Source organism: Colossoma macropomum, unplaced genomic scaffold, assembly GCF_904425465.1.
Source record: "Colossoma macropomum unplaced genomic scaffold, Colossoma_macropomum, whole genome shotgun sequence".
Taxonomy (NCBI): domain Eukaryota; kingdom Metazoa; phylum Chordata; class Actinopteri; order Characiformes; family Serrasalmidae; genus Colossoma; species Colossoma macropomum.
The window spans coordinates 14,925,733-14,948,937 of record NW_023494786.1 but is presented as its reverse complement, the minus strand read 5'-3'; the positions used below and the strand labels follow the sequence as shown (position 1 = coordinate 14,948,937).

At 41.0% G+C, this 23,205-nt stretch overlaps 2 protein-coding genes across 2 annotated transcripts in view; both read left to right on the top strand.

Moving 5' to 3' along the window:
- vps53 (VPS53 subunit of GARP complex) overlaps positions 1-18,004 on the top strand; it is a 28,772-nt gene extending 10,768 nt beyond the window's left edge. The window contains exons 7-22 of the mRNA XM_036561792.1: positions 1,279-1,398; positions 5,624-5,702; positions 5,865-6,008; positions 6,116-6,258; positions 7,061-7,202; positions 7,368-7,460; positions 8,481-8,575; positions 9,313-9,555; positions 9,941-10,088; positions 10,435-10,517; positions 10,665-10,743; positions 10,896-11,044; positions 11,174-11,243; positions 12,375-12,512; positions 15,987-16,091; positions 16,538-18,004. Coding sequence (XP_036417685.1) covers positions 1,279-1,398; positions 5,624-5,702; positions 5,865-6,008; positions 6,116-6,258; positions 7,061-7,202; positions 7,368-7,460; positions 8,481-8,575; positions 9,313-9,555; positions 9,941-10,088; positions 10,435-10,517; positions 10,665-10,743; positions 10,896-11,044; positions 11,174-11,243; positions 12,375-12,512; positions 15,987-16,091; positions 16,538-16,711 — 2,005 coding nt within the window. The 3' untranslated portion in view covers positions 16,712-18,004. The remainder of the gene's footprint in view (positions 1-1,278; positions 1,399-5,623; positions 5,703-5,864; positions 6,009-6,115; positions 6,259-7,060; positions 7,203-7,367; positions 7,461-8,480; positions 8,576-9,312; positions 9,556-9,940; positions 10,089-10,434; positions 10,518-10,664; positions 10,744-10,895; positions 11,045-11,173; positions 11,244-12,374; positions 12,513-15,986; positions 16,092-16,537) is intronic.
- A 65-nt stretch (positions 18,005-18,069) lies between these two features.
- rflnb (refilin B) lies at positions 18,070-21,934 on the top strand. Its single transcript, XM_036561793.1, has 3 exons — positions 18,070-18,701; positions 19,933-20,018; positions 20,147-21,934. The coding sequence occupies exons 1-3, from the start codon at positions 18,516-18,518 to the stop codon at positions 20,463-20,465; spliced, it is 591 nt and encodes a 196-aa protein (XP_036417686.1). The 5' UTR covers positions 18,070-18,515; the 3' UTR covers positions 20,466-21,934.
- The last annotated feature ends 1,271 nt before the right edge of the window (positions 21,935-23,205 follow it).

Sequence of the window (23,205 nt, the reverse complement as noted above, 5' to 3'; positions counted from 1 at the left end):
ATAGGATAGCAGAAATATAGAGGCTGTACCACAGGATGCACACCACTCATCAGCAGTAAGAATGAGAAGGCCAGATTGGAATTTGTAAAGATGTGTAGAGATGAGCCACAGAAGTTCTGGAACAAAGTTTTGTGGACTGATGAGACCAAGATTAACCTCTACCCAGGAGATGGAAAGGCCAAAGTGTGGACAAAGAATGGATCTGCTCATCGGTCACGGTAGTGCCATGGCATAGGGCTTGTAATGACGACTTCTGGACCGGATTCACTGATCTTTATTGGTTGATGTAACTTATGATGGTAGCAGCAGAATGATTTCAAAAGTCTACAGAAACATTTTGTCTGTCAATCTACAGAGAAATGCATCCATCTGTTTGAGAAAAACCTCATCATGCAGCAAGACTAGGACCCAAAACACACAGCCAACACAACAGGGACTTCATCAGGGGAAAAAAGTGGAAGGTTTTGGATTGGCAAAGTCAATAACTAGATCTTAACCCAATTGAACATGTATTATGCCTCCTGAGGAGGAGCCTGAAAGGAAGACCCCCCCCAAAACAAACAGTAAGTGAAAGAAGTGGCAGTAAAAGCTTGGAAAAGCAGCACCAAAGAAGAGTGCACAGTTTGGTTATGTCAGTGGGTTGATTTGATTTTTGTTATTGTAAGCGAGCAAGACGCAAACAAATATTAAGTGTTGTTTACTTTAATTTACTTTAAGGCTACCTGTTCCTATATTTTTGCTCACCTAAAACCTGGGTGGTCTGCCATCTAAGGTGCCAAGCACTTCAACACATCTAGATGTAAATATCAGCAAAATAAAAGCTGTAATTCTGATCTATCGCCTCATGTTCATCTTTCGATACAGCTACCAAGAGGGAGAATAAAATAATTTAGGTGTGAATTCTATGACTTACACCCATAACTCAGTAATCGAAAAACACTTACCATTAGAAAAGAAAAAAAGTTGCCAGGGTGAATCTTGAAAATATGTCATTGCTGTCACAATTCACAAATGACTCTGCTATGGAAATATGAATACATGACTAAGAGCATGTTGTTCTGATACCTACTATCCCCTAGCATCATGCAAACTGCCTCTCTGAATCATCACATACTTGCCTTAAACCATGTTGAGTTGTTAGGTAATCTTAAATAAACTTGCTCATGTGATTTCTGCCATTGTATGTCATTTACTGTAAAAATTGAGTGCTATTGATTCAGTACATCATGGGCACATTTCATATGCTTTGATTGGTTAAAAGGTGACCTTCATTTTCAGAGCCATGACACGCAAGAGACAGTATGGGGAGGTGGCCAATCTGCTTCAGGGGGTGGTCAATGTTCTGGAGCATTTCCAAAAGTATATGGGCATCCCCCAGATACGCCAGCTCTCTGAGAGGTAAGCGCAGACTCACATTCTCTTCTCCAAATCTTATCAGCCTCTTTTTAAGCTCTGTTGAGCACACACATAAACACACACACAAAAAAATCTGACTTGAGTCATAAATGTCCAGACGGGTTATTAAATTGCTGCATGTGAAGTGAGCCATGTCCTAACTGTATACTTGGACTGTCTGCCTGTTGTCTGAATGAACTGAAAGTGCAGACAGTGTTTATATGACTAATTCTCTGCTGTAATTCTCTAAATTGAATGGTGCTGAGGATAAGAAGATCCTGTTTATGTTTACCACACATGCAACACAGGAAGGAAATCTGCTCCAAAGGTCTTCTTTTTTATTCAAGTGCTTTTTTTAGGCATGTTCTTCCAGCGGAGAGGAGCTCTTTGTCCTTGCGTGTCCCCAGCACTCAACCCCCTGTCCCTTGCAGGACTAAAGACTGAACTCTTTGTGAGGGCTGAGAGAGGCCCTCAGTTTCATTCCATGCGTCTCCATGACTCGCTCCTTCCCACTGCTTATTTATGTTGGATTCTCTGATAAAGCTGTTGGTTCATAAGCAAAGGGCGAGGAAGGGTGTGTTTGATGTGGAAAACTATTCCCCAGATTGTTCCAGTGCCTTAATGTTTATCTGGAACGGCCTGTGGCTTCAGTTGCCTTTTCTTGCTCCCACAGTTAGCCTTTCCGCCCCCCAGCAGTCTTTAACTAAGCAGAATGCATGTCTTTGCACCGACATGACTCAAAGTTGAATCAAAGTTACAGAATGCCAACAGCTGCTATGCTTTTGGGCTTGTGCAAAATAAACCAATCAAGCACATTGATTAAGCATTTCTCAACCGGAGCTTGTACTTTTTGACCTTGTACTGACCCTCTTCTTCAGGTCTTAAGATGTGGAAAAAAGATTTCAGTGGGTGGAGGTGGTCTTGGAGACCTTGGAATTTACAATGTAAACATATTAGCCCCCTTTGGTGCAGGAGCACAATATGGGCTTCCTTGTTTTGAACTTCACTTGCTGAGCATAAATTGTTGAGAGAGAGGTGGACAGAAATGCTGTGTTGATCATATCTGATTGGCCTGTTCCAGTGTGCAGTTTTAGCCCAGGCCAAAAACAGGAGAAGCGAAATGTTTTCGTTTTGAGGCGTGACCCACCCACCCTAAATAGAAATGTCTGGTTAGTTGAAAGGTGTGGCAGAGATGTTTGATCAGGGACAGCAGCTGAGAGTACAGCCACAGTTCAGACACTGCTGGGTCTTTAGAGTAGTTGAGAAAGACACAGATAAGTAGACATATGCCCGGTTGGAGTCTGTTGTCCATCTGGCAAGAACGTATGGGTTCCTCTCTTTCTCTTGCTGTTCTTGTTTATCCTGGAAGGCACTTGTTGTTCCAGTGATGAGATCTGGCTACACCAGCATCTACAGCGAATTTAGAAATGAAATTGGAATCCCGTATCCACTGTGCGGTGATGCTCCCAAACCTCTTTAATCTCATCTTCAACTTGCCGTGAACCTGCCCACTGCTGCGAGTGCTGAAACCTGACAAACACCACAAATGCTAATACACAGATATGTAAACAGTCATGAAAAAGTTTTTGCCCCCATCTGTTTTTCTGTGTTTTTGCACATTATTCATATTTGTTTGTTTTCTTGGGGGTTGTAGAGGTAAGTAGGGGGAGTCAGAGGGTGAAAAAAGACATCATTTAGCCATTTGGCTGGTGTGCCAAGCAAATAAAAAATGTATTACCAGGCCTGGGCAATTTATTGGACAAATATTATCCTTCACAACATCATTCATATCAATTATTTTGACATAGTTGAAACACTTTCTTAGTCATTACTGCTACACTGCATAACTTTAGAGTTACATGGCTATATTAGTGAAGTCTCAAAATTACTGAGCATTATTATAAAAGAACCATATCTTTGGTTAAAAATGTCTCCAGAGGTACTTTGCTATCAGCATGAATAATATTTGGACATACCATGAGGTTCTGATGTTTTGATAATCTTAAAATGTATTTGGATATATTTTTAGGCTGTATTATCCACATAATCATCCTACGTGAGAAAGTAAAAGAGAATTATGTAGTAATAATGGCAATAAATTTGAGGCCTATTAGCCTGCAAAGTGCACGGGTGGTTCTAAGCTTTGGGTTCTGTACCCAACCAGTTAAACCGTTCAGTGAATTAATTGTAACCAGGAAAAAACAGGAACTCCTCAGTATCTTCCAAGGTTCTGCTGCCCTCTCTATGTTCTACTAAGAAACCTAAACACTTATCCTAAGTTTACCAGAAGCACCACAGTGACCTTTAAGAAGTTCCAGAGCAGTGTTCTATGGGCTGATCAAAAACAACGTATTCATAGATACCGTTGTGACTGATGGAAAAAAAAAACTGCATTTAGTCAAGCATGCTTGCAAAATTGTCATATCTTTAGAGAGATGCTTTGCTGAAACAGGACCTGGCTAAACTGACATCATTAAAGGAACCATGAATTCTGTTTACTGTGAACAGTTTGTGCTGGAAATGTAAGACTATAGCCATCAATTAGAGTGTGATGAAGCTAAAGTGCTCTTAGTTTTTTTTTTAGCAGTATAGATCCTAAAGTATAGAAACCTAAAACCTGAACATGAGACAAGTAGTCCATGGTCAAAAATGAGTATCCATGAATATCACAGATTTGGTATCATTCTTCTTGAAGTAGTGTGCCACAAATGCATAGCAGTGTAATAGTCTGACCAGTCATTACAGTAAGAATTCAGGTCTGACCAATAACTACAAACATAACTACAAAACATTGCTTTCTCTATGTGTTCAAATCAGTTCTGTTCACTGCTGATTGAGAATCATTGATCCTTAACTTTGTTTTTTTTGTTTGTTGATATTCATAGTTTCCAGCATCCCCTGAGGGGAGACCAGAATGTTACGCTGTGTTTCCATTTACTAATAAAAAATAGGTGTACAATGTTTAGTTTATATTCAGATGAGTTTATGTGGTTATTGTGAAGTTTTAGAAAAGGGGCAGAGAATAACCTCAGCATCATTTACTTCTAAAATATATAATGCAAAGTTGGACAAAGATTAGAATATAATTAATCAATTTATTAGGCTATATATTATTTATACTGTACTTACAAAATGTGTAATGAAATATAATTTATTTATATATTATGCATAATTAATGACAATGAATGTACTATGAACTACAAATGAATTTAATTTTCCCCTCTTTATTTTTATATTCTGAGTAAATCTGGTCTCGTCTTGACTCTGTTTGTCTACTACTGATCTTGACTCAGATCTGTCCAGGTCTTGACTTAGACTCACCTCTAGAGGTCTTGACTATAACACTACTGCTTATGGTGGAGTTGGGTATTTTGAAGGACCACTCAGCACTGTGTAAAGGTGGCCTTGAATCTTTAACTACGGACAGCTGTTCTTAGATTTTTTTTTTAAATATTGATAATGGTAAAGTTGTGGTACGTCCAAAAAATATTTTGCCTTACAACACCCAGCATCTCTTCACCATGAATTGATTAAAATTACATTTCAAGCCAAAGCCTTCTCTTTAAACTGTGGTAAAACAATGTCTGACAGACATCAGACAGCATAGTCATAGCTGTTTCATGTATTGACTTTTTGTGATGTCGTTTTTAGGGGCTTGAACACTTCAGACATCTGGTTTGTATCACCACCACTGTGAACAATTCTGCCTCAGTAATTCCACTAGAATGGAGCATTTCGTATCAAATCACCCAGAATGACTTTTATATCTTTATATCTTATATCTTAATGGTTTATATCTTAATAGTCTAATCCTGCAAACATTTTGAAATATTGGTGGAATTCCCCTTTAAAACAGTATTGAACTTAATCTGATGATTCCTGCAGACTCTGTGTCGTGTACTCACTCTTCCTGTTCTCCCAAATTACATTTTGCCTAAGGATATGATATTTGGCTGCTCAGGTTCAGAAATGCAGATCACACAAGAAAATGGCTTATCTCGTCATCAGTTCATATACTCTAATTCTTTCTGTGTTCTATTTCTGTGCTTGTGGTAATTGAGAGGTTCCATATCCTGGGGCAGGATCAGGCTGAGAGGGACCCTTTCCATTTGATCTTGCCCCTTTTAGGATAATGTGGGAAATCCCTCCACCTCCCCTAAAGGCTAAGCATGCACTCAGACCAGAAGGTTCTTGTGTTGAAACTCATCAATCTGTCTCTTACCCACAGGGTGAAAGCTGCGCAGAGCGAATTAGGCACTCAGATCCTGGCTGATTTTGAGGAGGCTTTTCCTTCACAGGGGTCAAAGGTACTAAACTATATCAAAGTAAAAAAAATAGCACTTTATTATACAGTTTATTGATGAATGATTATTATCTGTATTGTTAATCTCACAGTGAAAGAATCTGAGCTGCATTGCATGCATAAAAGGCGCTACATAAAGTTAGTATGGATTGTGTGTTTTTAACAGAGGCCTGGAGGCCCCAGCATTGTGCTCAGAGATGCCTGTCTGGTGGCCAATGTCCTGGATCCTCGCATTAAGCAAGAAATAATTAAGAAATTCATCAGGCAGCACCTCTCTGAATACCTTGTGCTCTTTCAGGAGAACCAGGATGTGAGTATGGCCTATAATATGCCTCACAGTAAGTTTGGAACATGGTGAAAGTGCAGTAGATCTGCTTTCTAGCAGTTTTGTCAAACCGCTGTATGTCTTAAATGTAGGTGGCGTGGTTGGATAAGATCGACCGGCGCTATGCGTGGATTAAGCGTCAGCTGGTGGACTACGAAGAGAAGTACGGACGCATGTTTCCTGAAGAGTGGTGCATGACTGAGCGCATCGCTGTGGAGTTCTGCCATATCACTAGGTACCAGCACATTGATTGTACGATTGTAAGGCAGATCCTTCCTTCCACTGACTCTTCAGCATCCTGTATTACTACACTGTGATAAAGTAGTGCAATTGAGTTGCATTTAAGGGAAGTTCAGGCAAGTTCACTTCAAGATTGAGTAAGGACACAAATCTTGCTCTGACTGATAATACGAAGAAGGAGCAGTTAGGAAGTTGGGTGATTCAGCAGCCTAATTCAGATAAATGTTCAGGAAGAGTATTACCAGAGCTTCAGTGAGTGGGGAAAAATGTTTGATTTGGTTCCATTTTAGTCTTCAACGACTGAATCAACCCTTGATTAAACTTTGTCTAATGAACACATACCTTTTATTAATTTCTCTTAGGGTTAGGCAATATGATGAGGTGCAGTATGTGAAATGTTGAATAAATATCATTGTAGTCATAGTTTTTGATGGTATTTTTGTGGGTACTGCTAGTTCTTTGTCTATTGCAATTCATAAAACCTAAGAAACACAAAATAGTGCAAATATTGTGCACAGAGAACAATTCCAGAATTATCATATTATATTTTTTTCACATTGCCCACCCCTGAATTCTGTACAGTTAGCTCTCCTTTTTACAGGACAGAACAGGCGAAGATAATATTGACCCAACATTTCTTGCAGCTTTTGAAGGCAGACATGATCCGCTATGGTCAGTTTAACAGCATGCATGTGTTGGCCTATAAAATCACTGACCCGAAGCCTCACTTCTGCCTAGCATGTGAGGTCTTGCTGACCACAGTGCGTGCATGTGTGTGTGTTTTGTGTGCTCATCAGGACAGAGCTGGCGAAGCTGATGCGAACCCGAGCCAGGGAGATTGAGGTCAAGCTCCTGCTCTTCGCTATTCAAAGGACCACCAATTTCGAGGGGTTGCTGGCTAAGCGTTTCTCAGGCAGCACCTTGAGCGACGGCCCTGGGGTAAGGCCAGCATGGGGTGTTCCTGGCTCTATTTCCCAGGTCATAGTGCCATGTGCCTGCCTGCGTACAAAGGAACATTTCTGGAGCGTGAAACCGATGGGAATGAGGTTGTGAGGTCCTGACTGCTGTGCATGTGTGTGTGTGTGTGTGTTCCTTTGACTGCAGAAGAGACCTGAGACACCCCTGGAGCCCACTAACCCTTTTCTAGAGGACGAATCAGAGGACAACGTCTCTGAGAAGGATGAAGATCTGGACAGGGTAAAGATATTTTATCCTCATCATCAGTGACTGGTATTGTGTCCTTACATGTCCCTGCAACATCATGTAGCTTTATTCAGGCTTGAATTACAACTTTGAGGATGAAGTAGTAACATAATAGATGTTAAAACGTTTATGTGAAGGGTAAATGGGGCTGAGGAATGTATACAATGGCACAGCCACTGACCCCATGTGGTGTTCACATTTGCCCCACCCAGAGTCTGATAGAACTAGATCCTGTTGTCCTTATCATTGTGTTGTATAATCAACATCTTCACAGAGTGTTGTTTAATTTCTCAACACATACTTGGGTGAAATGATGAGTTTGGTTGGTCTGAACAATTATTTTTAAACATGTCGGTCTTATTTCATACCATATATGTGCTCTGCTTCATATACAAATACCAAAAAATCTATGTGAATTGACATTACATTTTTTAAATACTGGTGTTTACTCACTTTTTTGTTGACTAACCTGTTTATAGAGTTTATGCAAAAAACTCCACAGATCTCATTTTCATAGCACATGGCAGGTAGCTCTTTTCTGTTTAAACGTTCTTCCAGTTTGCCCTCACTTCTTCCCCTTCCACTTCCCAGTTCCATGAAATGTGAAAACAGCCAGAGAGACCATAGCATATAACTTGTGCTTTGGACTTATGCATAAAAAATCCTTCAAACCCACTAATGAGTGTAGACTTTTATACCCTCCATTTTTGTTTATAGTGAGCATCCTGCCACTAGAATTATGCACAAAATACTGCTGTGATTTTCATTTTTGAAAGTGCAGCACTACAGAAATATGTATCCATCAAATACGTTGATGCTTAGGGTTTACCCTTTTTTACCACTGCAGCCCCAGTTTTAAAATGTCATGTTTGTCATTTCAAAACTTAGAAATGATGCAAATGTGTTCTGACAGTGAAATTTCCTTCCACTTTTGCTGTCTTATCAGATCTGCTGTACAGCTCAGAGAAGAACATGTTAAGAAATTTTAGTTGACTAATGCTTTCCTGTTTTCAGCCAAAGAAGCCCAAGACCCCAGACAATCCGTTCCATGGCATTATTTCCAAATGCTTTGAGCCTCATCTCTACGTCTACATCGAATCGCAGGACAAGTGAGTAGAATGTTCAAGGAATTATACAAGCACAAACAAAGTGTCCCTGAACACCCACCACAATAGGTATTTGTGTTACAGTGTAAATGGGTTTGGCATTAGAAGTTAAAACAAGGTTTGCATCTCTCTGACAAAGGTTTGTGTGTGTATTGTGCATTTGTATCCAGTCACATGGTTGGGTGTCCCCTTCAGTATTCCCTCACCAGTCGTTACCCTGTCTCTGTCTCCATCTCTTCCTTTTTATCTCTCCACTGAAGCAGAAATGTTTCCCATTAGCTGTGTTAACCACAGCCTCTGCAGACGGCCTGAAAAGTGCTACAGCAGCAGATGTCTTTCTCTGCTTTGCTTTTTTCCCCTCTCTCTTTCTCTGCTTTTTTCTCCCTCTTGACTGTTTTGTTACCCACAGGAAGACTTCCAAATTTGGGGCACTAAAGAGGAGACTCCTTTGCTCTTGCAATGGGCCATTGGCTAAAGTAGACTGACCTTTTCCTCACAATGGCCTCCTTTATTTCCAGTCCAGACTGACCTGTCTGGCATGAAAATGCCCACATTCTTCACTTGGGCGTTTGGTATCTGGTTACTGACTTATGAAGGGATGACCCTCTACGATGGCACATACAATGTGCTCCCTGTTCCAAATAGTTCTCACACCTCTGTACATTGCCAATCACATTCCTATTGGTGCTTCAGTTCTGCATGACTGTGGCTAACAAATGGCCTTTGTGTCACTGTTGCAGGAATCTGGGGGAGCTGATTGACCGCTTTGTGGCTGATTTCCGAGCGCAGGGTCCCCCCAAGTCAGGCACGGAAGAGGGGGGTGCTGTGCTGCCCAGCTGTGCTGATCTCTTTGTGTACTACAAGAAGTGCATGGTGCAGTGCTCTCAGCTGAGTACTGGTGAGCCCATGATAGCCCTCACCACCATCTTCCAGAAGTACCTGCGCGAGTATGCCTGGAAGATCCTCTCTGGAAACCTTCCCAAGTAAGTACAGCTCAAAAGTGTACCCAGAACCTCCATGCTTTTCTCTCGTCAGCCCCCCACGATGTCTGGTTTTTGATCCTTCAACTCAGCAGAGGAGCTGTTTATGCTGTTGTTATTGCCCAGAGAGCAAAGCCATTTCTGTGTGGCCCCATTTTGTATAGGTTCATTGTGTTGTTCCACTGAAGAAGAATAAGCACCACCCGCCATCTTGGGTGGCTTGCCCTCTATTGTCTTTGGGAGACCAAACTAAAGAGAGCCCCTCTTTTGGAGAAGCTGTTGTGGTTTCTCTGGTTTCTCCAACATTTGAACAACAGGAGGAGTTTTAGGGGGCTGCTTGATTTAAGGAGCACTCTGGTCAGTGTGTATGTCTGTGTGTGCGTTGCAGAACAAGCAGTAACAGCGGAGGTCTGACCATCAGCAGTCTGTTGAAGGAAAAAGAGGGTTCAGAGGTGGCCAAGTTCACCACAGAGGAGCTCTGTCTCATTTGCAGTATCCTGAGCACGGCCGAATACTGCCTCGCTACCACACAGCAGGTTATTACGCACACACATGCACATATATACAGTGGGGTCCAAAAGTCTGAGACCATTGATAAAAACTTTTTTTAATTGGCATTATTGACTAATTTAATGCAGGGTTCTTTATTGCAAATCATATAATCAATTTGAATGTGAATTTTATGATAGTGAAGAATCTTGAATATTTCTTTTTTTTACTTGTTGGTTTAGAATTTTCAAAAATTCAAAAACTTTGTTTTTTTCCAGGTTTAAATAAAAAAAATTCCCAGATTTTTTATGTGATGTTAAAGTCTTGGACCCGCGCTATACTTAGATATAGGCTGTTTTTTTAAAAGTTGTCCTGCTGCTTTTTTGTCCACAGCTTGAGGAGAAACTAAAGGAGAAGGTGGATAAATCACTTATAGAGAGGATCAACCTAACAGGGGAGATGGACACCTTTAGCACGTAACTGTGAACCTTTTAAATATATACCATAGTAATTCTAAATAAATGTAACTGAACAGCTTGTTTGTTCCTCTGTGCCCTATTACCAATACAGTTTCAGTACATATTTCCTAATGTTTCTTTTCTTCTTTCAACTGTGTTTGGCAGTGTGATCTCCAACAGCATCCAGCTTTTGGTTCAAGATCTAGACGCTGCATGTGACCCAGCCCTCACAGCCATGAGCAAGGTGAGTTAAACGTGACTTCCAAATGGCACACACACACACAAATGGCTTATAGAGCTTAACGTTAATCTGTGAAAGAGCTGAATCATTTTGCAACTGTGGTCAAAGAAGTTAAGCTGTTTATGGTGCAAGTGTGTTTGTGCATGTGTTTGCAGATGCCATGGCAGAGTGTGGAACATGTGGGTGACCAGAGCCCCTACGTCACATCTGTCATCATGCACATCAAACAGAATGTACCTATCATCAGAGACAACCTTGCTGCCACCCGCAAATACTTCACCCAGTTCTGCATCAAGTTCACCAAGTTCGTACTGAAACCCTTCCCAGCCACATTAATCTGTTGAGATAGTGTTTATTTTTTTCTTTTACATGAACAGCACTTTGTATGTATGACTGTGTTTAACTGTCCTGCTATTTGCTCTTCTGTTATCAGTTCCTTTATCCCAAAGTTTATCAACCACCTGTTTAGATGTAAACCCATCAGCATGGTTGGAGCTGAGCAAGTAAGTGGAAAACCACAGTGATGCAGAAGCTGCAGGAGTATCTTTTTAGACCTATTGATTGTTATATTCACATTGTTATAGTACATGTAGAACATGTGGTGTCCTTTAAATGTGATGAGTAACCACTTTGGGTTCTTTTTTAGTGGAGGCTTCTTTTAGGCTATTTTCACACCTGGTTCATTTGCTAAAGTCTTCACCACAGTTTGAGCTTCAGTGACATTCACATCTTTTTCCTTTGGTTTAGTTGATTTCACACTGAAATGTGAAACTAACCAACTGCAAGTTATACATGTGGGTACTCGTTTATTTGTCAGGAATTTGACGAGGATACAAGTTACTTTCATGTTACCCCCACTAGTGCCACAAAATCACTTTTTTTCTTTAAATCTTTCACTAGTTTGTCATAGTAAAAAAATCACATCTACCCCTCATACAATTTATTGATAATGTATTTTCTTAGCTTTTAAATTGCATGAAAACATAGATGCTTAATATCGATGTTGATATAAAATTGTGATTGACTGGTTTGTCGATTTAAATGTGACCAATCATTGATGCTTGACCAACAATAGGTTCCATGGTCCATGTGCAAAAATCAGTGAATCGCTTTGCTGTTATTTTATTGCTTGTCTGCTGTTATTAGCAGCAGCTCATGCTGCAAGAATGATAGAGCATCTGTCTAGAGTTAAGTGCTAAAACAGGCTGATTATGCAGTTGGTACAGCACTGACATGCTGCTAGAAGATGAGGAAAGCATGCTCTGATGTTGAATTCTTTCATTTGGACTATCATAAAAGATGCATTCCCACCAGCAGTGAACTGAACCAGGATTCTCTTGGAAGCAAACTGAGACCCACGATTTCTGGCAATCTACAGTTCATATGTTTGGGACACCTGTCAAATCTGACCAAAAAACTGTCTGCACTATACAGGGTAGATATGAAAGCATACTTAAAGAATTGAATTGAAAATTTGAAAGGTTGAAAGGTTCTTTAGGGAATCAAAAGTGGTGTTGCTCCAAACAATCCCTTTTGCTGCCTTTATTTTTGGGAGAATATTTGTAGTAACTTTTAGAAATAATTTCTAAAGACTCCTTTTTATTTTAATTCCCTTTTTCTTTATGTGTGTCTAGCTTCTACTGGACACGCACTCTCTGAAGACTGTTCTGCTCGACCTTCCTTCCATCGGCTCTCAGGTGCTTCGCAAAGCTCCAGCGAGCTACACTAAAATAGTGGTCAAAGGGATGACTCGAGCAGAAATGATTCTGAAGGTAGGCACCTCTCTTTTTCCATCCATACATCCATATATCCACCCATGACCATAAGAGTCATCATTTGAGTTCATTTTTCCAAGAATTCCTTCTTTAACAAGCTTGCCCTGCAGCCTGCCTGTTTGACCCCATGCAGGAAAGTATTTTATTATGAGCAGCTCACAAAGGCCCTCATGGCTCTGTGCTGGTTAGAAACCCCTCACTGAGCTATGCCCCTCTGTTTTAATGAGCTTTCTCCTCAAAGCAGGAAGTGCTCGCACCCAGCAGGGCTCTGCTCAGACGGTAGCAGCTGCTAACGCAGTTCCTCACTTCAGTGTCCCAGACTAGTGCTCGCTCACACTCGGAGATGGCGTAACATATTGTTCCAGGTTTGGTTCTACCTTCATGTCATGAAAGGTTGTCAAACTCCAGTCCTGGAGGACCATATCAAAGCAGAATTTAGGATTTTACCTGATTCAACTTTGTCTTCATGAATTGTTCAAGTGTTAGCTGAGGAAGAACAGTAATCTCTGCAGAGTTGTGGCTGTCAAGGACCAGAGCTTGACACCTCTGCTTTAGAGCTTTAATTGGGCCTGAAACCTTTGTCCGAAACTGAACACAGCCTGAGAATTTTCTGTCCAAACCTGGTACAAACCGCCGTACAGCATCGTGTCTCACCTAAGCCAAGCCTGACAAAATTCTGTCTGGGCCCCACCAAACCACATCACCAAGTTTTGAGTCCAAAGTCAACCTGGGTACCACAAAATTCTGTCCAAAACTGACCTGAATCAGCCCATCATCACCCAGAGTGTCAAAACATGAGAGGATAGTGTTGGTTATCGTGTAATGAACAAAATAGCTTTCATGAGATTACAGAAAATTAAAATATAAAACATAAAATATACTATTAAAACAGCTGTCCAAAATTATGTTTAAGTGCACTGCAACTCATTCTTAATCAAACAGTGCATCTCAAAGACTTTAGTCTGGAAAAACTTTAGATAATGTTTTGTGTGCTGCTGATGTAGTGAGAGAGCCTTCACCTGTTTAATCCTAAAACTAGATTTCTTCACATATAACAGATTACGTATTACGTATAACATCTAAAAGTACCTTTGGCTGAACAAATTGTCCTTTTTTTGCTGCCCTAAACTGTACTTTACTGAATCAATTAACTGTTTATTTCCCATTTTTTTATGAGTGTAGGCCTTGTGGACCTTGGTGTTAAATACTGTTAACAGCGTGTATAAGTGACTCCTTGAAAGTATGGTACAGTAATGAAAGTACTTAAGAAGAATAAAGTAAGAAAATCTAAAGGAGGTGAAATCTAAAACTAAAGGCTTTGAATGTGGGTTTTGAACCTGAGCTTTGGAAAACGTCCAAACTCCAAGCTCTATTCTGTTCTAAAATAAACTGAAGATGTGCTTGGATACCAGAGTTCAGTGTTGCTAGGTGGAATGCAGAAGATACTTTCTTGCTCCTTCTTTTCTCCCTGACCCTTGACTCCAGCCTCAGCCCTGTGATCTCTGGCTACTTGTTAGGCTCCTCGGGGCTTTCCTGTTCTTCTTAACTGCCTGGAATTCAGCCTTGATCTCTAATGTTCAACTGGGACCAGCTTTAATCACGAAACATTATTCTGGTGAGGGGCATTTTCTAACCGATGTGAAAGGTTTAGAAACAGTTTTCTTGTCAATGTAAACATCTTGTGGTGGCTTGAAGCAAATATTGGACAGTATCTTAATGCATTGAGAGGAGAGTTTGTTTTCGGGTTAATTTTGTACCTTATCTGTTAAACCATTATTCCATATCTTAATGTCTCGCATAATGAGAGACAAAGTTGATTAAGATCTGTGTTTCAGTGAAGTGTAAGTGTTTTATCACTGTGAATAAACCTTTATTGATCTGCCCTGATCGTGTCAGCAGCTGAACCTGTCGGCACACTGCCCATGTGCTGATGAGCGGGGGCAAAGTCTCGGCCTTTTGACTGCCCCCAGAATGCTTTCAATGTGTTTACATGCATTCCCATTGCTCATGGCTGCTTTACAGGACTGCATAATCCTGGCCTTGAGCTGACTGAATTCATACAGTGGGCCTTTAGATCTGGTTAGCATTTAATGATTGACTTTGCACTGCCCAAGGTGCCTCTCAGGTAATTGCTTCCATCTTAAGCACCACTTTGCTTTTGCACATTTTCGGAGGGAGCCTCAAAGGAGAAAACCAGTTGTACACTAAACCGTTGCTTTGTCTCTGCTGTAGTGCTAAAAAGCCCCCTATGTCATGACTGCTTCAAAAGCCTGACAAGTTAACTGTGGTTGATGTTTACATGGTGCTTACTGGACCAATGTCTTCAGACAGTGTCGTAGTCCTTTCAGCGCAGTTACTTCTGTGAAACATTGTTACTTCCGTGACACGTTTACTGGTTTAAGGGTGAAATGTGACCTTCATTGCGGTTGGAGGCTACAGTTTGGCTGTTCACATGATGCTCATTAGAGCGCTAACGTGGAGAATAATCTGTTAAAGATGTCTTTACTTGTCTTTGCTGGGAATGGGCCTGCTCCTGACCTAAAAGAGAGAGAGAGAGAGATGGGAAGCTAAAAGACGTAGAGCAGGCCAAGCATGCAGCCTGTGAGACGTGGCTGTTTTCCACAGCCTCTTTCTCTCCCTCCTGTTGTGGCCCATTCTGGAAACTAAATCGAAAGGTAGCCCCGATGGCTTTCTCTCTGTCTGTCTGTCTATTTGTCTGTCTGTCTCTCACTCACTTGCCGACTGTTTTTTTTTGTTCTCTGTCTCACTCTCACTCTCTCTCTTTCTCTCTTTCTCCCTCTCCCTCCCCTCTTTACTACATGCTAACTACAGCAAGGCCCCCTCAAGGCTCTTCATTGGCCTATCTCCAGACAGTCGCTAAGTAAATCACTTTGTTGAAGGGAGGGTTTGTCATTAAAATTCCAGACAATCCACAGAGTTACATGTCGCTTTTCCATCTTCGACTCATGCATATCTTGGAGCCCTGTCCCTTGAGGTAGGGACAGGAGAGTAGTAATGGGGGTTTGGGAAAAGCTGGGGGTGCTGTTCCATATCTTTTGCTTTTTCTTTTTCTTTTTTTCTTCCAGCAGTGTCTGTTAGCCATGTGTTCTCGCTCTGTTAGAAATATGAATAGTCACAAGCTCTCCAGCTTTTTTCTAAAACCCCGGTATGGGCCTGTGCCACATTTAACCTCTTTTAACTGCTGATTTGCCCAGACTTTCTCATTATAGCAAAAATAATTACCGGTGAGGCTAATTCAGGTTCATTCAAGCGTGGAGTAATTGCGCCGTTAAAAAGGGGCCTAAATATAGGCCCTGAGTGTTACTCTTTGTTTGCAACTTTTAGCCATTTGATGACTGTCTTAATACTCTCCTGCTTGCTAAAGAAGGCTCATGTGGGAGTATTTAGTCATTGGGACAGTACTAAGGACTGTGCTGCAGTCTGCTTGACCTATTTCTCTCTCACCCTCAGGTGGTTATGGCCCCTCATGAGCCACCAGTGGTCTTTGTGGATAACTACATCAAGCTCCTCGCTGATGGCAACCCGGAGACCTTCCAGAAGATTCTAGATATGAAGGTAAGCCCTTTCAGAAGACAATTCTTAACTGTGCATTTCTGTTCATTTCTTTGACATGGATTTAGCCTAGGCTTCTGCTGCATTGCAATACCCAATGGTTTTTCACCATTTTAAAGGCCTTTCTAGTCAGTGCCTAAGCTTAATCTAGGTCCAGTAAACTGGCCAGTTATGTTTTAAAGTTAATCAAAGGTTCATATTTATAAATCATACGTTGGCAGGTATCTATGTACTCTGTAATTTACTGTGCCTGTCACAGAGCATCTGTTAGTCTATCCTTAAAACAGCAACCTGCAAGTTTCTACATTGAGAGTTAGTTGAGTCCTGAATGAGTTGTACTCAGGGTCTGAGGAATTGACCCACAGGGAACAGTACACATGTGCGGTAATCTTTGTTATGTCCTCTCACATTTCAGTTGTTTGTGTATGTGTCTCTCTGTACATCCTCAGGGACTGAAGCGCAGCGAACAGAACAGTATGCTGGAGCTCTTCAGGCAGAGGTTACCCACGCCTCCTTCTGGGCCAGACGGAGGACCTGCTCTGTCCTTCAGTGCCCCCACCCCTGAGCAGGAGTCCTCACGCATCCGCAAGCTGGAGAAGCTCATCAAAAAAAGAATTCAGTGACCTCAGTATGGACCTTTTTGCTGACAACATATTATGCAGGACTTGTGCTTTGGCTCTCGTGTAATGTCTCCACTTGTAACGCATGGAGAGACCAAGGTGGGATTAGAGACACGTATGTAAAACCTGCTAAATGAGATCATGCCCATACTAACAGGAATCAGTCGTCTCGTATCGAAAACGTCAAAAAATAATGAAGTTTTCCTTCCATGAATGAATGTGAACCTCATGATTTGAAAGTTGTTTGATTGTGATGAGATTTCCATAACTGTAACACATTTCTGGATCTCTGGCATGAATGAGTCATTTACCCCTGTGTATTTTTTTTTTTTAAGCTTTCCTTTTTGTAACACTAATTCCCACAGGCTTCCCATAGTGGCTCAACGCATGTCATTTGCTTTGCACATTTCTCTGAAATATGTTTGCACTTAACACAAAATGGATGGCAGAATGATTCAGAGAAGTGGCCTGCTGCTACTTTGGCACAGATTCTTCCGGCTTGGGAGTCTGAACATGAAAATGATTTATAGGCAGCTTTTTCTCTGAATGTCCCCCTCACCATTACAGTAAATGGTCGTTGGAGTTCTAGGACGAGTATTTGTGAGGGAGACGCAGTGAGTAAGTGGGCTGAGGCTGTAAAACTCAGTCTCCAGGTTCAGCAGTGTAGCCCTAGGCACTCTGTGCCACAGAGGAACTTAGGGATTCCTGTCTCCAAATCGGACACAAACAAGTTGCCTTGTTTTTGTTTCTTTTTTTTTTATAATATCTATATAAAATCTTAGAATGGATAAAAATTGTCCACTTTTAAATGTTTTAAGACATGATAGTTTAACCAGATCCTGAGAACACTGTCCACACTGTAATGTCTTAAAGGGCCTTATTAGGGCCTCCCGGGGTGAGTTATACATACAGCTGATATCAGTTTTGATGTTTGTCTAAAAGAGAGAGATACATGGGTGCAACCTCATGTATTGTTTCTCTCCTCTGTCTATACATGCTGTGCTATTGATGCATAAAAAGTTTGTATGTTGATGTTTATGGGATGTGTGAGGTGCTTCATTATGGGGGGTGGTGTAGTGTGGGGCTTTGGTCATCTCTAGAAGTTCTGCTCGTTGATTATTTCAGTGTTGATGTACATATTCCTGCTTACTGTTAATAGAAATGCAACTTTTATACTACAGCTATTGCTTCTAATATAAATTGTGCAGTTCTGTCAATAAAAAGCTGAGCAAAAACGTGCAGCATTGGAAAAAAGAGAATAGTAAACTGTCTGTAAATGAGTATTTATTCTCTCGAGGGGGAGGGATTAGTTCTCATGGCCCAGATATTTTTTCCCCTGAATCTCACTCCAATCAACAGTGGGGAGGCTCTTATAAAGGCGGGTCCTTTTCTGGTGCTGCCTGCTTGTAAAACAATGAGGAGCTTTGAGGTGGGACGGTTTTAAATGCAGTGAGTGTGGCAGTGCTTCATGTGGTGGTGCTCCACTGCCTCACTGAAGTTGGTGAAGCGAGAAGCAAAAGGAGCTTCAGCGCTTTAATACTGTTTTAAAGTCCTTCAGCAGGAAACCGGTCAGCGTTTCTATACCTTTTAGTTGGTCTGGGGAAAAAGGACCGTAAGAGGCAGCCAGGCAGTCAGGCCGAACGGATTCAGTAAACGGTCCTGAAGCTAAACTCGCCCTCTTAGCTCCTGTCAGTGTTTGAGGGGCTGATCTCGGCTACTGACGGACTGTGAGACTTTCATAAAGCGCCTCTAAGGCTTCACGGTTCCTCTCGGGTTTGAGCTCTGCTGGAGCTAGAGCTGAGGGGCAATGGTTGGAAGACTGAATCTGCGCAATGTGTCTGACGACGATCTGCTGGATATGAATTTTAAAGCGGAGCGCGCTCTGGACAGTCCGGACTCCGGTCTGCCGCCCAGCCCCAGCCCCAGCCCCAACCCCTGGCTCCTGGCGGCGGGCAGCGAGAGGAGCAGCGGGGGCTCAGAGGACGAGGGGAGAGTGAGTAACGCAGAGAGTTGAGAGAAAGTCTGTAGCTGAAACTGCAGCCTGTCCTCACTGTGGCCGGTCAATAAGCGTATTATTACTTTCTAACCTCTGACTGATATCGTTAGAGCTTAAATAACGTCCACAGTGGATTTAGGTGTTCTGGCCCATCAGGTGCTACTGGACACTCCGACTATTCATGCATGTCGCATACACGTGTATTTAAAAGCCCATGGTAAACGAAATTTTCTTAGCTTTTTGAAATAAGAGTTCATTTAAGCTCTCCATGCGGAAAACGTAGAAACCATTGTGTTTCCGTTGGTTCCGTTTTGTAATGTGTATTGACTTTTTTTTTTCTAATGGGTTGATATCACAGTGTAAAGGATCCTAATGGTTCAACAGGTGACCATAGGTTGATTCTGCATGCATTTGATGGTTTCATAATGGGATCTGAAGTTATTCTCAGGAAACTAGTGGTCTCCATTGGAAATCATTCAGCCAATTCCCATTAGAAAGCAAAACCATTAGGTTTATATCTAATAATTTCTAATGGTCCTTTTTCAGCAGGGCTGTTAATATCATTTCACTTTCCAGTCTGCGTCTGAAAAATCAGCCCGTTTTGAATTCAGTGTTTTTGTGATGTCATGAAAATCAGCGTGTTTACATATACCCACCTTTAGCCCCGCCCTCTCACACTGAAGCTATAAAGGGTGTTTCAGGACTGTCTTTTGAATACAAAACGATGAGGACATTTGCATAGCAGTCTTAGAAATTGGCTGTTTTAATTCTCAGGGATAAAGAGAGGTTGGAAAATGCTCATGTAAAAATGAATGATGACCATTTGTGGTGCTCAAAACTACACAAATGTGATAAATGGATCTCAGGGAAATGTACAGAAAACAAGGAAAATTTAGGACATGGACCCTTAAAGGGTTAAGAAACTTGTATATTCTCATTTCAGCTTATGCTTAGATTTCTAGTGGATTATTTCAGAATGAACAAAATACTGAAAATCACCACAGTAATATTTAGTCTGATCTTGAATAAAAGAATGCCTTCATCATTCAGGGCCTATGACGTGACTCATATTACCTGATGGCCCATAACACCTGAATACACCCTCTGTTTATGCCTAGCTGTAGCCAGCTGGTAATAAACTGGCAAACCTGTCTGCTGAATTGGATTACTTTACTGCTACGTCTGCTAGCCGGCAAACAAATGCTGAACTTTAAACTTTTTATTCCAGGTTCCTCCTAAGCAGGTTAAAGGTCTGCACCCGTTCTCCTATGGAGAGGGAATTGAACTCGATCCTCTACCCCTAAAAGAATTAAGGTGATGTTCGTTCACGTTTATCTCTGTAAATTCATTTCTTTCGGTGCTTTTCCCATCTCTTCTGTTTGTATGCAGTGTGTACTCAGGTAAACACTGCTAAACTGTGACGCTGTTGCCTGTTGTTGCAGATACACCTCATCTGTGCGCTATGACTCGGAGCGGCACTTCATCCAGGACGTGTCTCTACAGCCGACGGGTTTGGGTCTGGAGCTGTGCAGCCAGACTGTGTTGGCCCTGTCTCAGAGCACCTGGAGGCGATACAAAACACAGCTGGAGTTCCAGCCCCGCCAGCGGGTGCAGCGCTACCAGAGCACCACTATTGTGTACCCCAAACACGCCCGGACCCTCTACACCACTCAGCTCAGCTATGACAGCCGGAACCTGGCCAAGCGCTTTCTGTCCAGTGTGGAGCTGGAGGCGTCTGACTGTAGGGCCAATCAGTATTGAAGGATGGGCTTTTCAGAGATTCCCTAACAGAGTATACCTAGCCTCACCCCTTTAAGGACCATTGCCCACAGTGAAATTGTTCAAATCTGGATCGATATGAGTGGAATTCCTAAGACTGTCTATGTTAATCCTTTTTTTGCATGATTGTTTTTAGCTGGGATTGTTACTGCTCTGCTTTAGAGATTAGCTTTGGCAAGTGTCTGGAGGTTTGAATGGTTCGTAATGTTACTGTAGTACAAATGGATCACATTTTAGAAGTAACATCTGCAGCTTCCCCAGTGACCCAAACTCTGTGCGATATCCTATTACTCTGGGCTCTTTAATGCTGCTGCAGATGTTGGGCTGGTTCTAGTGCATTTAAGATGATGCTCAGTGATGTTGGTTCATTACTGACTGGAGGTTTTAATGCTAGTGTTGTCCCAGTAAAGGCACACAGCTGTATATGAAATAGTACAGGGAAGTGACTCTTGAAAGTGAGCTGGTTTAGTTTTTATGCTGTTAAAATGGGAAATAGGTGGATTTAAGTTTTCCATAATGGTTTGTTTCATTGTTAGAGAAAAGCAAAATAACTGCACACATGCTCCCAGAAAAATGGTAATTAATATTTTATATAGTTTGTTAATGTGTGTGTGTGTGTGTGTGTGTGTGTGTGTGTGTGTGTGTGTGTGTATATATATATATATATATATACTTTATAGTGAATAGGTCTAAATATTTGCCTTAAACTATTTTAGTAACATGAAGTGTGTGTGTGTGTGTGGATATCTTGTTTTTTCTTTGTATTTTATTTTTTTTAAATCCTGCACCTTGTGGTAGATTTTGTATGTGCACATACTTATTTAAAAGGCTTTTTTCATTCACTTCTTACTCCACATTCACAAATCTGTGCGCTCTTTTCGGGGCTGGAAATGGCTTTCTTAAGAAACAGGGTAGAGTTGGATTTTTTGCACAGTGCTAACAGGAAGAGATCATATGAATATGCATACCTGAAACACAAGATCACTAGAGTTTAACACATTCTCTTTGCATACTCTGTGTACTACTGTAAGTCTACATTTGGGCATAAGTTTTTGTTTTTATTTTCCAAATGTTTTATTTTTCTCATTTTTTTTTTTTTGCTGCAAAGTATGTAAATATGAAAGGTGGTTCTGAGTCTGAACTGAACTTTATGTATGTATGTATGTTTGAACTGAATGTGTATGTCTGAGTTGCAGCAATTGTAGACAGTACCGTTGTTTTGATGTTATGACTTTACCTGTTCAAAGGCACTTCAGTTTAGTCATGTCTTGTTATGAAAATCACTGCTGCAGTATATTTATTTCAGCCTTTTTTCCTGCGCAAATGGATTTAGGAAAAAGGTATGTGCAAAACACAAGTTAACTGCTTTTGATGGATCTGAAATCACACAGCTGTATTTATTTCAATTTCAGGCTGAAATAAACATGGGCTGTCTCTCTTTTTATAACAAATATTGTTGATCCTTTTTTTTAGTGTTTTAAAGCATGCTTCAAAAATGTTTTAAAATATTTTGCTAAGCTGCACTTATAGTGCAGCATAAAGTCAGAGACCACTCTTCTATTTAATTTACAGTTGAAATGGTCTGTAAATATGAGTTCTTCATTTCTCAGCACCAGGGAAAACATTTAACAAAAAAATTACATAAAAGCATCCAAGATCAAGTATAATATCAAAACTATTAGTATTTATTTTTTGTCCATTCTTTATTTTTCTGCACCCTACTGCCACTTTATCTGTTCAATTCTTCCAGACTCAAAAACAAGTGGTTAAAACTGCATCCACCCAAAAAAGGTGTCCCTGACATTTTTACCCTTCAAATAAACACTAACATCTCCCAAAACAAGAGATCAAAAAATTAGTAGAAGATACAGAGAAAATGGGACTCATAACAACCATGCAAGACCTGGTAGACCCCCAAAACTGTGACCATCAGATAAACAGTAAAGCTTTCATTATTGAGTGAGAGGAGAATATCAAACTACTTCAGATCAGACATTTCAAATCTTCCTTACTGCCATCCTTCCACTGTGAGAAGTCAACTTAGTGTTATGGGTCTGAAAGGATGTCTAGCTGTCGAGAAACCATCACTGAGAAAAAGGAAATAGACAAAAAAAATGTAAACACTAAAAATGGACATCTGAGATGTGAAGCAGGTTTTTTTTTTGGACTGATGAGTCTAAATTTGTAATTGGGTTTGTGAGAAGCAGAAAATACAACCAACTAATAAGACTGAAATTTGAAGGTGTGGAAAAATATTGCTGCAGGTTGTTTTTAAAAACTGAAAGCAAGTCTCCCAAAAAAGCATGTAAGTTGTAAAAAAAAAGTCAAAAGGTGGACAAAAGGTTAGATTATATCTATGGCTGCAGTAGTGTATCAACACAATAAAAACATCTATTGAAATTTGTATATTGCAGTAATTTGTTTTTAATTTGGAATCATTCGTGACAAAGTATTTAAAAATCCATGGACACTGATAAGTAGGCGTTGTATGCTCACTCAGTCTTTCTGGTCACTCCTTTATTTCTTCTCTGCTTTGTAATGTTTGCAGTATCACTGTTAAAGTGCTCAGGTTCACTCCAGAAGAGTCCAAAGGCCATGTTAATGATGAGGTTTTGTTGGGGAGCCAGATAACGTTTCCTTCTGTTGGCTTTGTAAACCTCTATCATCTTTGCCTCGGCCACTGGGTCGGTCAGCACTCCCTCCCACCTCAGACTCTCCTGGG

Coding starts and splice junctions, on each gene's coding strand:
- rflnb (XM_036561793.1), top strand. CDS start 18,516: ATGGTTGGAAGACTGAATCTGCGCAATGTGTCTGACGACGATCTGCTG. Junction 18,702..19,932: donor GCTCAGAGGACGAGGGGAGA/GTGAGTAACGCA, acceptor TTTTTATTCCAG/GTTCCTCCTAAGCAGGTTAA. Junction 20,019..20,146: donor CTACCCCTAAAAGAATTAAG/GTGATGTTCGTT, acceptor CTGTTGTTGCAG/ATACACCTCATCTGTGCGCT.